Source organism: Chaetura pelagica, unplaced genomic scaffold (assembly GCF_000747805.2).
Source record: "Chaetura pelagica isolate M959 unplaced genomic scaffold, ChaPel_1.0 scaffold13, whole genome shotgun sequence".
Taxonomy (NCBI): Eukaryota; Metazoa; Chordata; class Aves; order Apodiformes; family Apodidae; genus Chaetura; species Chaetura pelagica.
In genome coordinates this window covers 2,371,345-2,387,441 of record NW_009954543.1, presented here as the reverse complement: position 1 = coordinate 2,387,441, position 16,097 = coordinate 2,371,345, and the positions used below count along the sequence as shown (strand labels likewise).

At 41.4% G+C, this 16,097-nt stretch overlaps 1 protein-coding gene across 1 annotated transcript; it reads left to right on the top strand.

The window, feature by feature from the left end:
* Positions 1-1,926: 1,926 nt before the first annotated feature.
* Positions 1,927-15,938, top strand: SLC3A1 (solute carrier family 3 (amino acid transporter heavy chain), member 1). The gene is made up of 10 exons (XM_010004941.1): positions 1,927-2,353; positions 3,186-3,365; positions 4,517-4,671; positions 5,741-5,866; positions 9,020-9,139; positions 10,140-10,264; positions 11,314-11,512; positions 12,312-12,458; positions 14,525-14,641; positions 15,498-15,938. The coding sequence occupies exons 1-10, from the start codon at positions 1,927-1,929 to the stop codon at positions 15,936-15,938; spliced, it is 2,037 nt and encodes a 678-aa protein (XP_010003243.1).
* The last annotated feature ends 159 nt before the right edge of the window (positions 15,939-16,097 follow it).

Genomic DNA, 16,097 nt, shown 5'->3' with positions numbered 1-16,097 from the left:
ACAGAAAAAAAAATAAAAACTGCAAAACAAGCAAACAAAAACTCTCAAGTAAACAAAAGGAAACAACCCACATTGGAAGGTGCTGTGAGCGTGTTCCCAGACTTCCCCAGCACTGAGCCCTCTCTGTGCACCTGACTGTCTTGAGCCCAGTGTCCTTGGCTGACCCACGTGTTCTCAGCAGGCAGCTGCATTTCGTTTGTCCTTTGCTTTTGGCTCTGACTCTCTTTGGTTCCCACTGTGCTTAGGTGCTTGAAGGAGCTTTTGGGAAGGAAGCCGTAGACTTGTTTAAAACTCCAAGTTTGGGTAAAAAGCAAGAAGGGGTGGAGGAGTGCTAAGGTCCTGAGTTGTGTGCGTTGCAATCTAAACAATTGTCTATATTTCTACATTTGTTATTTTAATCTGAATTGAAGTGATTGAATGAGGAGATGGGGAAGGAACTTTTATTCTGGAAAAGATGAATGAAGGATCCAGCCGAGAGCAACATATTCAGTCCAGGTACCGAGTACAAGCTTATGCTCCGAGTGCTTGTTCCAGCCAGGGAACTTTTTCAACTTACTGATACCATGATGTTAAGACTGCAGAATCATTCGATAGAAGGGAGAAACTTTCAAATAATTTCCTGGGAATGCTGAATTACAGGCACTGAAACGACTGCCACTGTCTCGAATGCTCCAGCTATTACCTGACTCTGCACATGCTGTGGTTGTTGCCAGACATTGCTGGGAGGAAGGGGAAGAAAAGGATTAAATCTATCAGAGAAAAAGACCTTCTTAGCTCACCTACAGGAGAAATAATGTGGTTTTGAATCAATTGAATATTGCATGTTGGATTTTTGCTAGTCATTAGTTTATTAACTTTTTTCATTATTTGAGACAAATATCATAAATATTTTTTGAGGCCCAAACTAACCTTTTCTCCACTGCAGTTGCCCTTGGGAGTTTCCCCAAGAGCCTGACCCTAATGGTCATGAGCAGGTGTTTGCTTTTCATATGATAAGGCAGCTCCTTGGCAAATGTTTATTGCTGTCTGATTCTGTTGGTATGCCTGGGCAGAGGGCAGTGGCTGGAGGGGCCATCTTAGGGATGTGAGCTCACTGGCTTCAGAGCAGCTGGGCCTTAGGGCACAGGGATGTGTATGTCTGCACACATTTTTGCAGACTTCAGGCAGTGCTTTTTCCTGGCTACAGCAGTAGAAGGGGAGGGAAATTTAAAAAAAAAAAAAAAAAGGAAAAAAAAGACAGGGAGGGGAGGAATTCAATAGTGGACAGTGAGGTTTTCTCAAGTCTTGCTTGTGCCAAGGGTTGGTATGTGCCTTATCATTTCTTACTGATTAAGAGTCGTGGGTGGGCTGGGCTTGGTTAGTTTGAGGGGCTTTGTTTTTCTAAGCTGTGAAAACGAAGTGCAACCAGCTCTTGTATTTTTTCTCCTTAGTTAGTTTGTATTGTTGCTTTTGGGCAGGAAGTTGTCAACACCTCGTTCTCTTGCTGTCCATGTTTAAATTACTCATTGATTACTCAGACTGCTTTAGGCAGGGGAGGTCATGATCAGTCTGGAAAGATGCATTTTTACTAAATCTTTTAATGGTAAAAAAAAAAAATTAAAAATCCAGATTTTCCCCTGCTGTCCAAAGGAAGTTTGATGTACTGGAGAAAGCAACAGTAAACATAGCTCTGCGTGGCTGGTACAAACAGTAGGCTTACTTCCCTGGAACACAGTGCTTTCTTGTAGTGTTCTGTTATCTTCCTGAAGATGCCTGTTATGTAGAACAGTGGGAGCACTTTGCCCTTTTGTCTCTTTGAACTTTGACCAGTTGGCGAGGATTGATTATAAACCCAGATGCTAATTACACCACATCTCATTTCACTGAACAAAGGTGTGTTGGCACCCTTCCTTGCTGTGTCTCCAGGACAAGACCCATTGAAGTAAAATGGTTGAGGAGGAAGCTAAGAGCTTACCTATGGAGCTGAGTGAGAAGGCAGGTGTGGAGAACAATGGATTTGTTCAAAATGAGGCTTTTGATGACAAGGAGACCGATACCAGTAGCCAAGAAGAAATGCCAAGACCCTGCACTGTTGATGTGGACCCAGCTTCTCTGGAGGAGCAGGTGTTGAAGCCCTATGCAGGGATGCCAAAGGAAGTCTTGCTGAAGTTCTCCAGCCAAGCCCGGTACAGAGTCACCAGGGAGATTCTCTTCTGGCTCATCATTGCTGCTGCCATCATGCTTGTGTGCGCTACGATTGCGATTATTGCTCTGTCACCAAAATGCCTTGACTGGTGGCAGGCCAGTCCTATTTATCAGATCTATCCTCGTTCCTTCAAGGACAGCAACATGGATGGGAATGGGGATCTGAAAGGTGGGTGTATTTCCATTCTTGGTATCTGAAAAGCTGTGTAGCAGTTTTCTGTGCATATTATGTGAGTTTGTTTGTGTGTGTATATATAGATATAATTTTAAAAATCACCATACAGACCAGTAATGAAAGCCTCCCTAATGGAAGGGAAGAAAAGTTGTCTGATTAATCATTAATGGCAGCTTACACTGTCATGAATAAATCTAAGAGTTTCTTGCTCAAGTTGCCAAGCCTGGAGTTAGAAGGGATGTTTAGAACTGGGGCTGGAAGCCAGCAGGAGCACAACTGCCAGGAGAGTGAAATACCTCCAAAAAACCAAGGTCAATGAGGAGGATGGGTGGTGCTGAGCAATTTGTGATCTTAGATTGGTTGTCTTTCCATAAAGAAAAGTGAGAAAAAATAAAACTGACAAAAAGGAGAGAAACTTGTGTTACTTTTTGCTTTGTTCATGGTCTAGGTGTTTTTGAGCTCTTGCAGGGAAAGCAATGCTGTGGCTGCATTATAACAAAATATAGGAGCTTTTTTCCAGAAGTGTGCTAAATTTATTAAGTGAGAATGTGAATATTTTTATAATACAGAATAGAAATTTGCTTTGCTCTACTTTTTTTTTATATATATTTTTTTTAATTCCTTGTAAGAGTGGCTTTGAATGGTTTCTGTTCTGTGATCTCATGCTATCCCCGAAAAAATGTCAGGGTTGCCCTGCTGCCTGAGATCAGTGAAAACGGGATGGTTACATATCAAAGGGGCCTGTGTAACATCTTTGATTTGGACTCTGGGGCAAAATTACTGAAAAATATTTTCTAAAGAGAAGATGCTCTTTTCTTTTAAATAGGTATCCGAGAAAAACTGGACCATATCACATATTTGAATATAAAAACCATCTGGATCACCTCTTTCTGTAAGTCTCCCTTAAAAGACCTTGGATATGGAGTTGAAGATTTTTATGACATTGATCCCATGTTTGGATCAATGAGTGATTTTGAGGATCTTCTTGCAGCCATACATGACAGAGGTAAGCTGCAACTTAGAGGAAAATAAGTCTATCAAAAGATGTTCACTCCTATTATCCAGGTGTACCTTCTAGCCGTAGATTATGATCTGGGATTTCAGTTTGTGCACTTGGCAGTTCCCCTGTGGTGGCGTTGAGCAGAAGCAACTGAAGGTGCCAGTGAAGGAGGGTACATGTTGGCTCCTCAGCAATGCAAGCTGGGGATGGCAAGCATCTATGATGGCTGGCTGCTGCCCTTGGGCATTGGGGCAGTGCTGGGAGCAGGACTGAAGGTATGGGGAGCTATAACAGTAGTGTCAGGCTGCTGTGTGCCCTCTGCAAGGCATGGGCCCCTCTGGGGATGTTTGTGGGTGGTAGGCTGACACACTGTCCACGCTCCCTTGTCCACGTGACTATGGGCATCAGTAATCTGGGGGATCAAGGTTGAGATGCAGTTGTTTATGGCTGAATTTTATGACTGATGGCTGCTTTCTGGAGAAAGCAGGAAAAAAATTACAGAGTTGGGAAGGGAAGTAACATACACTTGCTTCCTGCAGTTGCATCCATGGTAGGTGTGTTTATTCCTTGGATCAAATGTTTGCTCACGTGTTTCCAATTACAGCTGTTGGGCTGAATGTAAAATGGTTTGCCAGTCCCAAGAACATCTGGGATTTCAAAAAATGTCTAGCCTTTAAGAAGGGTGAGGAAGAACATGTGTTCACTGATGCTAGAGTAGGGAAGTGCCTTTCCCACCTGGGAAGTGGGAGATAGATGTTGAAGTCAGTTAGTGGAAGTGGTTGGTAGCAGCATAAAGTGGTTCTGGTTTTGAACTCCTCCTTCCTTCCCTTCCCAGCAATGAGCAAGGGGTAACAGGACCAGCAAGATGCTTTGCAGTTACTTGCAGACTCCTGTTAGACTAACTGCATGCGTGGTCTGGAGGTTTTTGTTTGTGATTGTGCATTCCCATATCAGCAGCCAGTGGGGCTGTGCTGGTGCAAAATCTAGTGTGCTCACCAGTCCCTTGAGCCTAAACCCTTCCAGCAGGAGCCTTTGTCTTTTGCCAGACCTCTGGGGAGGAAGAAGCCTAAATGCTTCTGGTACTGCATTATGAAAAAAAATATGAGCTTTGTCTTAAAAGGCTGAATGTAATTTTTTTTTATGGTTTGATTTTTAAGGATTAAAGGTGATAATGGATTTAATACCAAACCACACAAGTGACAAACACCAATGGTTTCAGCTGAGTCGCAATCGGACTGGGAAGTACACAGACTACTACATCTGGCAGGACTGTGTGCAGGCTGCTGGTTCCTTCACTCCTCCAAACAACTGGGTAAACATGGGAAGGGATACGTGCGAATCCCAAACTGGAAGCAGGCTGCCAGATAGCCAAAGCAGCTGTAACAGAACTGTCTCAATGCACCCTGAGTTATAAATGACTGTTGAGAGGTACAAACTGATGTTACTAAATTAACTAGTGCAGACTAAGATTTAATCCAGCTCAGGGTGGAGGGGTTCCTTCTTCAAACAGAATTAAAAAAATTACTTTCCCTCAGCATTAAATCTTCACTCATTAAACAAAACAAAAAAAGGGATAGTTGTGCACAAGTTGTTCACATGTGCTCCCTTCTGTGTCTCGATACTTCACGCTTGAAATTTCACCTCAGCTCCTCTGAAGTCATAGTTGGTGGGGTGAGAAACAAAACAATGTGTTCTTAGAGGTTTTTTGCCTTTTTCTGGAAGGTGACCAGGTCAGAAAGTGGGTTGCCTATTTTAAATCTATTTATTTGAAATCTGAACTGATAGGTGCATGATTAGAAATTTGTATATTCTAAAGACTCAAGGTGGAATTAATACTTTATACCAGTTAGTGTAATTTAAAACAAAACAAAACAACACAACACACACACAAAAAAACCCCACCCCAAAACAAAAACAACAAACAAAACTTAATACTTATCTTAGCTTTTGGAATCTTTTATTACAGAGATGATTCAGTTAATGTTTTAACATACTGTTGTTGGCACTTCAAAGAGATAATACCAGATTGCAGAAAGCACAAAGTTGCCTAAAGGTAGTTTTAAAAAGCATTAGGAAAAGCAGTTCCAAATGAGATGTTCACACCAATGTCTTCCACTCTATTCTAAAAAATTCCTAGTGAAAGTCAATGAAACAGAATATTGGAAAAAGAAAATAATATACATGGTGAAACAGGACTAAAAAGAGAACAACTAGCAGGAAAAGGAAATGTAAAATCTGAATAACAAAAACTACTCAAACTGTAATCAATTGATTAGGCTTTTTATGCTTTATTATATGTTTGTAATGCACCACATCCTACAGTACACACAGGAGTAAATGTTACATTAAGTGTTCTAATTATATTCCCTTCCTACGAGCAGGTTAGTGTCTTTGGGAATTCCAGCTGGCAGTTCGATGACGTCAGAAAGCAATGTTATTTTCATCAGTTTGGGAAAGAGCAGCCAGACCTAAACTTCCGCAGCCCCGCTGTCCAGCAGGAAATCCATGTAAGTGCGGAACCTGCCGCTGCCGCGCCAACCGCAAGGCAGCTCTTTCTACACTTCGCTTCTCCAATGATTTGTGTTGCACGATTTACAGTCTAGCTGGGAGTAATACAAGGGTTGCAGCTTATGTAAACTATTGAAACAAAAAGGTGTCCAGACAAACGTGCAGTTTATAAGCAAAATTCAAGCTTTATTTTATAATGCTCCCAGTATGAGAGCTACTTTATTCAAGTTGCTTCAATTTAAAAGCAAACAAGCAACTGAAAAAAATCCAAACAAAACTATCCCTGAGTGGAAGTAGTGGCAGTAGGTGATGTTGTGCTCCTCTGGATTTTAAGCAGGTGTGATTATTGCTTTTTTTGTTTGTTTGCTGGCTTAAGTCTCCTACTCTGAGAAGTGCCTGGCAAGATCTTGATGTGTCTTTGGAATAGGCTATTGCACTTTTAAGGACCTCCCTTTTGCCTTCTCTTCCCACTAAAGGCTATCTTAAAATTTCTTGGATTTGATGCTTCAGGAACCCTTTGCTTTTCAGCCTAACCTTATTTTGCAAGTTGATCGTACTTACCTCTCTATGAACCAAACCTGTGCTTAAGCTGAAATTTAAGCTTAAGCTGAAAGCTCCAGCTTTTCCCACCCTTGTTTATGCTTTTTTTTTTTTCTTTTTCATCTTTGACAACATTCCCCTTCAGCTTTTGCTAAATAGATTACTTGGGGTAGACCTTTCCAGACTTCCCTGAAGTGAGACTCCATCCCTTTGTTAACCACTACTCACAGCTCTTCTAGCCTGAGGCTTTTCTGAAATGCAAAAAGCCAGATTTTTTTTTTTTTAAAAAAGATGTCTGGGCAGAATCTTGTACAGTGGCATAGCTACTTCTCTGTCTCTGTCCTAAGATTGCTGTTTCTTGCTTTAAAGTTGCTGCTAGTAGCCAAATGATCCAACATGACTGCTTTCTGGAAGCAGTTAACTGCTTTCAGCTCTAGTCTCTATCAAGAGCCAAGGATGAAAGCACTTAGCACGTTTGGATGTTGCATCAAGGACAACAATAAATGGCAGGATTGACATGAAAGGTAAAGCAGCTTTTGCACTGAAGTCTGTGCTGAAACTGAGCTGAATCACCTGAATGGAGAGAAGTTTTTATCTCTGTTGATACAAGCAGCTGTTAATTAGCCAGTCAAATGTGGGGATGGCATCTGGTTTAACAAAGAGATGCTTGCATTTTCAAGAAATCGAGGCAATGCTGATTTGAATTACAAGGAATGTCTGGGCTTGTGGATAAGGGACAGATAGCAGAGTTTCGATCTGTCTACATCCCTGATGACTTTACAGGGGAGAGAGACAGACCTTACCAAGCAAGGTGGTGCTCTGATGAACCCTCATGCCTGTCTCCATCATGTCCCCAGCAGACAATCTAGAATTCATTAAAATATGGGGAAGTGGACCTGAACATGGAGAGCCTGGCAATTGCTGCTTTTTGCCTTCCCCCCCTCCCTTTAGGTTATACCCCATCAGGTAGTACAGCTACCTCAGGTATTTTGATTTGGTTCTCAAGTGTTTGCTACTTCATGCTGTTGAATTCAGACGTAGTCTTCACAGCTGCCCGGTTCTACTGTAGTGGTCTCACTGTCTCTCTGAGGCTTCTCCTCTCACTGCAGGTACTGCATGTGCATGAAGAAACAAACCACTTCTGGTCATGCATTTTAACTAAAGCATGAAATGAGACTGCACTTGAGACTGATTCTTGAAGAACTCCACTACTAATCTCTGTGACTTCATTCTTAATGCCACATCTTGTCACTTGCACCTTTTTTCCTAATATCATGCATATTTTTCTATGATCTGGATTTTTTTTTTTTACCTGATGCATTACTGATGCTCCATCAGTAATTGCTGCAGCATGTTCAAGAATAATCTTTGTCTAGTATTTTAGTTAAAAATCCTGTTTCAGAGGGTTAGGAGGTCTGAGCAGGAAGCAAAAGGACTCTTCCACAGAAGCTCAAGTCTTTGGTTTATCCACATGGCCTATAAGAGCAATGAAATTTAGTAGCCAGCATGTTGTGGCTTTCTTGCATAAATAAAAGTATGTCAGTCTCAGTGAGTCCCTTGTCAGTGATCAGTATTTGCACTGCTCATACCTGATGTTGCTTTTCTGATGAGCACATGCATAAGCACAAATTAATTTTCCATAGATTCGGTGTTGGACAGACAAAATATTGAGAGCTGCTGCTTTCAGAATGGCTGTATGAGAAAGCACAGCTCAGTAAGGCCAGAGTCTTTATCTGTCAAACAAAAATCTGTAAAGCCTGAGCATAGACTAGTTGTACTCCAGCCTATTCAGGCAAGTGTACTTCATGTATTTAAAGAAAGCTCTTGAATTGCCTTTTTAATTAAAAAAAAAAAGTTTTGTCCTCAGATGAAGAAAAGTGCCTAATCTAAAAGAACATTTGCAGAAACCACCCAAGAGGGACTGAACTTGAGTTGGTGGTTAAAACTACAGCAGTTAAAACTATAGTAATTTAATAGCTACTGAAGTAGGATATCATTTTATGAATAGTGACTAACCTCTGTATTTGATAGTGAAATTACAAATCGATAGTGGCTAACTTGGATAATAACTTTCCATGTTCCTGCAAATCAACAAATGCGTCTGAAAATAAAAGAGAAAAAAAAAAAAATCACATCAAGTAAGACAGAACAAACATTTTAAGAGCTCTGTTGTATAAAAAGAAAACTGGTGACCCAAGGTCTGGGCAGAACAAAGTCTTCTTGCATAGTTGTATCAATGTGTTCTAACAGGGTGCAGCCATGACAAGTGTTCAACAACAGTGCTTAGTATGGGCCCAATTGTTTTGATGGATGAGATTAGACATGGCTTTTAGTGAGGCATGTCCTGGCTTTGGTCCTGTGAACTGCAGGACAAGTTACAAAGCAGTCTTTGTTTTTATACTGGATGAAATAATAAGACATGCTTTCTTCAGATCTTGGTTTGACCTTAGGTCAACATGATTCACTTCAACTTCTGGTAAATTTGAAGTACAAATTAAAAAATACGTTGTTATACATCAATACCAAGTAACAGGTTTAGCTTTCTTTCTAAGTATGTACTAGTTTGAATGGGATGGGCTCACTTGGAATTCTCAACTTTGACCTCTGTCTAGGATATTATCAAATTCTGGCTCGGCAAAGGAATCGATGGATTTAGTTTCAGCGCTGTTAAGTATCTATTAGAAGCAACACATCTACGGGATGAGCCTCAAGTGAACAAGTCCCAGAATCCAGTAATGTATATGTTCTGTCTTTGTCTTTTTCCTGTATTTCCCACTGGGGCAAGAGGGTGTCTGTTTCTACTCCTTTGGGTCTTCATAGTGGCTTTAGGAAGATGGAGTCAGTCTTCCTGAGGCAGATGACTCCTGGGCTCCCTGCAGAAGGAGCACATACAAGAAGCCCCTGGGCTGAGGGTGTAGGTGCAAAGAAGAGCTCAGTAGGTGAGAGGAGAATTGTCCATAGACCCTTTGTATTTCTGTTCCAACACAGTTGCTTTTCATTTTATTATTTTTTATCTTTTAAAAAGAACAGTCTTGTGATTTTAATAGTTGGTTATCTCTGGGGAGCCCACTACAGAAGGTAAGCTCAGAGCTCTTGCTCGCTTGGGATCGTGTAGCAGTGTCTATTAGTACCTATCTGTCTACACTGCTAGTAGGAACTGGAGTAAAACAAGCCCCCCTCATACTGGCAGTATGTCACCGTGGGAAGTGGCCAGACATGTTCAGAAGCACACACCCTGTTATTTACACCATTTGCTTTTGCTGAGGCAGTGGACTTGGGGACATTCCCAGGTAGTGCCAGCACTAAGAACTGTTCCCCTGTGGAGTTGGGCACTGCATAAAACTGGTCAGCTCCTCAAGTATTTGTTGCCTTTGTAAGTTACAACTACACTGTCCATCTTTCCTGGCTGGTGTGTGGTCACAGCATCTGGTGTGTTGTCACAGTACCTGCTGTGTTCACAGCTCCAGACAGGCTCAGTGGATTAGGGCTGTGGCTGGACTCTCCCTCATGAGAGACAGGATCCAAAATAATCATCCCTCTGCTATTATATCTTTGGGAGTTCTCCAGGTGCAGTTCAGATCTGCACTAGTAGTGCTGGTATGCTTAACTAATTTCAATTAAAAATTACCCAGACTGGTGCATTGCCTCAGGAGAAAGGATGGGAAGAATTTGCAGAGTTCTGAAATCTTAAATATCAGAGAACTAATGGGAATTATTACATTCTTCTTTAAGGAGAGTATCACAGCTTATTCTCAGCTCTACCATGACTACACGACCACACAAGTTGGTATGCATGATCTGATCCGTAGCTTCCGTCAAACCATGAATCAGTTCAGCAGTGAACCTGGCAGATACAGGTAATCTTCAGCTAGTGGATTTTTCTCTAATATTTCTCACCCTCTTGCTAGGAAGAAAACTTTTTCTTTTTTTTTTAAAAATAACATAATATGCCATAAAGTTTTCCTCTTCAAATGCAACTTGTGGCTCATAGACTGTATCACCTCTTCCCCAATATGCAAGGGACAGGAGATTGATTGGCTCTGGGAGCTCTGCTGTATTTATGGACTGTACAAAAGTAAAGAGAATGGGCAACCACCTGGACCACGGAGAAACTAATTATTCAGCACATTCTATAGTACCAATAGTATGGCTGATGTCGACCCATAGTCACAGATTGTTAAAATCACAGAATTGTTGAGTTTGAAAGGCATTGCTGGAGGTTTTCTAACCCAGCTGCCCTGCTCATCAGGGTCACCTAGAGCTGGTTGCTCAGGACCATTTCCAGTTAGTTTTTGAGCATTTCCAAAAAGGGAGACTCCACAGTCTCCCTGGGCAAGCTGTGCCAGTGCCCAGTCACCCTCACTGTGAAAAATTGTTTCCTGATGTTCAAGAGGAATCACCTATGTTTTCTGTTTGTGCCCGTTGCCTCTGGTTCTGGCATGGGGCACCACTGCGAAGAACCTGGCTCAGTTGTCTTTGCACTCTCTGTTCAGATAGTGTTATACATTTATGAGATTCCCTCCCTGGAACTTCTCTTCTTCAGTCCCACCTCTCTGCCCCTCCACACAGGAGAGATGCTTCAGTCCCTTACTCATCTTAGTAGCCTTTAGCTAGTTATGTGGATACGAATTCAGAAAGATATGACTTAGGTCACTGACAGCCCTTGTGTGACTATTGCAGGTTTTTCTCCAGAAGTTTCCAAGAAATATTTATCCTCATTTCATCTGCTTTACAAAATACTGTTTCTCTGTATTCATCTTTTTTGATGGGGAGGAGGGAAGCAAACCTAATTCTTAATGCTGTGTTATTTTCTAAGTATGTCCAACACAGTTCAGTTCCTAGGTTCCTGCTGCTCTGTGCAAACTGAGAATGAGCCATAAAAGGTACTTTGTGTCCTCCTCTGTAGGTTTATGGGTTCTGAGAGTGACGAAGAGGAAAACATTGAAGCAACAATGATGTATTATGGAACATCGTTTATTCAAGAAGCAGATTTCCCTCTCAATTTCAACCTAATTAACATGAAAAGTCTATCAGGCAACAGTATTTTTGAAGCCGTCAGCTTGTGGATGAAAAACATGCCTGCAGGAAAATGGCCAAACTGGGCGGTAAGAGTTCTAGACCAACTGTTATAGGAAGGGCTTGTTTCTATTGGTTATTGATAGAAACCTATAGGTTATCATTTCACTTACGGTGATGGAAACCTCCCACACACATGCACACTGATTTCAGTGGGATCAGCAGCAGCCTGAGCCCATGGCTTGGCTATAGTTGATATCCATGTAAAACTGTCAGCCCACCAAAGTCACAGTTGTTGGTGTTGGCCAAGCAGCTGGCTGTCCTCCCCTTCAATAACAGTTATGCCCCCTGTGCAAGGGTGACAGAAGGGAGTTTACAAGCATGCCTCTCCCATGCTGTCTCTGATGTAGTATGGGAGATTGGCTTAAATCACCAGTGAAGGTGGGATTGGTACAGTTATCTTTGTCTGTAAGCTGACTTGGTGCAATGGATTCTGGAAACCTCTCAAGGCCAGGGAAGAACAGAGCAGGCAGGTGAGGGCAGTTAAAACCTTGCTGGTCTTTGCTAGAATCATGTTCAGGATGTTCAGGAGATCTGTCCTTCACAGGGCGGAGGGGATGGCAGAAGTCTGAGGGAGCTGTAATTGTGGGGACTTACTTGTCATCTCTCCCCACTGCTGCCTCATGTGCTGCTGGCAAGGTTTCTGTGTGCTCAATTATCTGAGTCAGAAGTTTCTACTGGCACCAAGATAAAACAGGTTTTTGCCCTGATGGGTCTGAAGGGGTAAGAAAAAGGAAAAAACCCTAATACCTTGTTAAATTAGGTAACTAATTTCACATATGCATGGAATTTTGTAATGTGTGTTTAACAGAATTATGTTTTCTTCAGGTTGGAAGCCCTAATGCTGCTCGGATTTCATCTCGGATTGGGAAGGAGTATGTCAATGTTGTAAACATGCTGCTTTTAACCCTCCCTGGTACTCCTGTGACATACTACGGTGAAGAAATAGGCATGGAGAACATTGCATCAGAAACCGTAAGTGAAGAGCCTATGAATTCTGACCCTGTTGCTGTTTAGTTCTGAGTAACAGAACTTCAAAAAATACAAGAACTTTAGTTAACCAAACCCAGTCTTTCTCACGGTTTAGGGGGTTTTCGGTGTTTCCCATGGCAACACTGACGGGCAGCACATGGAAATGGCAGAGACCAGAACCAAAGCCTTGATGCGTGTTTGAACTGCTAGACTGCAATCATAGCTCTTGGTTTGTGTCCTCTGCTAGATCAGTTTTGTAGCAGTGCTGATTTGCTTCAGCAGAAGGAGCAGCAAGTGCCAATGCCAGGCCTGGCCTAGTGGTTAGGAGAGGTGTGTTGCAAACATCTGAGGCAAGAGGAATCAAGCTGCTATCTCCTTCCTCCTACAGAAGCACCCTAATTGCTATGTCAAAGACCATTATTTCCTGGCTGCTATTTAAAAGAAAGCAGAATTCCCGAGAGACCAGAGCTACAGTCACCATCTCCTGCAGACTGCTTTACTCGGGGTATGCAAAAGCACCTGTGTAAGCCACCCCATTCTGGAGGCTCCTTCTGTGCCCAAGCTCTGAAGGAACCTCCAGAAAGGGGTGGGTGTACAGACCAGCCCCTGCTTAGCATTGCCCGGTGGCAAGTAAAAAAGGCTTTTGCTTGTCGTGCAGGGTTTTTTGACTTGTCTTCTAGATTCCTTTCCAGAGAGGATTTAGGTACCTGAGTCTGGGAACTCGGTGCCTAGTTCGCTTGATCATAGCTACAAATAAACAATGATAGGATGTTTGTGTGTGTTGGATTACAGAAATTTTCAGAAAGCCTCTGTTAGGGAATGAAACAACCTCTAATGATGTTGCCAACCGTGTTGGATATCCCTGTGCCAAAGGGAAACAGGTACAAAGGGAAGAATTCTTGCACATGACAATCACCAGGTTTGTCTCATTCAGATATGAGGAAAAGATTCTCTGATTTAAAAGGAAAACCGCTTCCTCTGAAAACACCTAGGTCAAAATACCTCCTGCAGTTTCTTCCTTCTGCTAATTACTGCTGACAGAATGACCCTCCTCAGAAGTGTCTTGCCCTTGGCTCCTCAGGGTTTTTTTCTCTCTCAGGGGCTGTGCTGTGGCTTATGGCTTTGTAACAACACTAAAACATTCTTGTTTCAGTCTGGGGAAGAGGAATCCCTGATTAATCAATGTCTTAGAAAGCTGGAGAGTATTTGCTCAGGGCATAGTTTTTAGCACCAGCATTTGAAATAATTCAGGAGAAGCTGAAAGAGGTAAAGATGAAAGGGAGTGTTAGCAGTGTTGAAAATTTAGGATTTTTCCCCCCACCCCAGCTTTTCAGAATGTGCTAAAAGGAGAAACCAGTTATTTATAATGTCACAAAGCAAAGTGACAATTTCTTTTGTTGAGCTGCTGTTCTGACAGATTGCACTGAAAATTGCCCTCTATATGAAAAACAGTTTTCATGGAAAACAAACACTCAAAGCATGTGCAAGATATTTTATGCCCTCTTATATAATTAAATTTAATGTGTCAGATCTTCTGGCAAGCTCTCCGCTAACAACAAGGAAGCTTTTTCAAAATTTTTCTGATTTCTTCAAAATGAGAACTTAAAGACTTTTTATATTGACACTTTTTAATCTGCTAAAAGTTGATTTTCCATAAAGTTCTTGCACTTGGAAATAATCTTATATTTCTAACACAATCCTGTCCAATTGTACCCCTTGTCTACATATTTATCAGAATATCCTAGCTGTCATTAGTGAACTTTTATCCAACTATCTGTTATAAGGGAAGACAACTCTAATGGGAATTCCACATTTTACCCAGTGATGCTGTATCCATGACACCATCCATGCTCCTCCATTTCAGGAACTGTCTTGATTCTTATTTTTCCCCTTTAGATTTGGAGCAGGATTACATCCTCTTCATTACATTCTAAATTAAAGAAAGCAATCCTGCAATCCTGAGCGTTTGGCAGATGTGAGAACATGCTATTCATGGGATAAATTTTTGAATATACTAATCGAAACGAGTAATTTCTTCGTAATGGCTCCTACATAATTTTATTTTCTAGGCAACCTTTCCAGAGAAATCCCCCATGCAGTGGGATGGTAAAGTTAATGCTGGTTTTACTGAAGGCAACAGTAGCTGGTTACCTGTTCACTCTGACTACCAAAGTATAAATGTTGAGGTAGGTATCGCAGTGTGACTATCTCTAATGGTTTGAAAATTGTTTTAATATATCTGTTTTGCTCTGCCGTCTTTTACTTAGTGGGAATTGATGTAGTGTAGCTAGTAAAAACAAACTGAAAGGAGGAAAATAAAAAGGCATTGAATCTTAACAAATTTTATTAGAAAAGGAAGTCCTTGCATGAGCAGGGAGTCTACTATATATATATATATATATTCATTTATGCATGGCAACTGCAATTATAATGTAGATGTGGAAATCTGGCTCTTTCAAATAATTAAAAGGATGCTAATATTCAAGTGAAATCTGGTCTATTTTTCACTTCTATTATAGAAAGCCCTGGTCTTGTAACAAGAACTTAGCATGGACCATCTCTAACATATAAGTTACATACAAAGTTTTTTTCAAGGCAGTTGAACAGTGCATGGAGATTTTGCTGATCTACAGTGCTGACCAGAATTGAAGAAAAACAAACAGAAAATAAAAGTCAGGAAAAATAAAACAGAGAACCCTGTGACTAGCAGATGATACTGAGCATTTTTCACCAAGTCTAAAGCTTTAAATGACTATGGCTTTCTCTCAGATAAATGGTACTATAAGGACACTGGGAGGATGAAATAATTAGTGCTGGGAAAATTCTGTCCTGCCTAGTAACCTCTGCCATTCCCAAGTGCCAAGGAAGTGCCTAAGGAAAAGCAGATTTTCAGTGGAATTTGCAGGCAAATCTGAAGAGAGGTAATTGTCAAAATGGAATTCTAACAGATATGTTCTCAGTAGACTGCGTGGGCGTGAGAGGTAAGTAGTATTTCCTACATTCAGTGCTAACAAATGACCCTGTGAATGCTGATTGTTGCAGATCCAGATGACCTCGTCCAACTCAACCCTGAACTTGTACAGAGAGCTAACTCTCCTTCGCAGCAATGAGCTGGCTGTCAGTCGAGGGTGGATGTGCTACGTCTGGAATGACAGCAATGTTTTTGTGTACGTGAGGGAACTGGATGGCTTAGACAGAGTCTTTATGATGGTTCTCAATTTTGGGCAGGAATCGACAATAGACCTGCAAGCTATAGTTCCTAGCCTCCCATCTGAAGGTATTGTAAGACTAAGTACTAATTTTAGCAATGCTGGTAAAGCTGTCAATACCAAACTAATTAAAACTGAAAGGGGAGAAGGCCTGGTCCTGGAATACAAAACAGCAAAGCCTGTTCATACTATGGAAGCTTTTCAAGGAAATTGTTTTGTGGCAGAAAAAGCTTGTTATTCCAGTGCCTTCAATTTACTCTATGTGAACTGTTAAGTGCAGGTGTAGAATAACCAAGCTCCATGTTAGTTTGGGAAATACTGGTTTCAGAGAAATGCTAAAAAAATTCTGTTTTCTTTGGCTTTTTGAACTTTTATTTGTGTACAAAATAAATGTCCTGAAAAAGAAAGTGGATACGTAATTGTCTTGTATTGG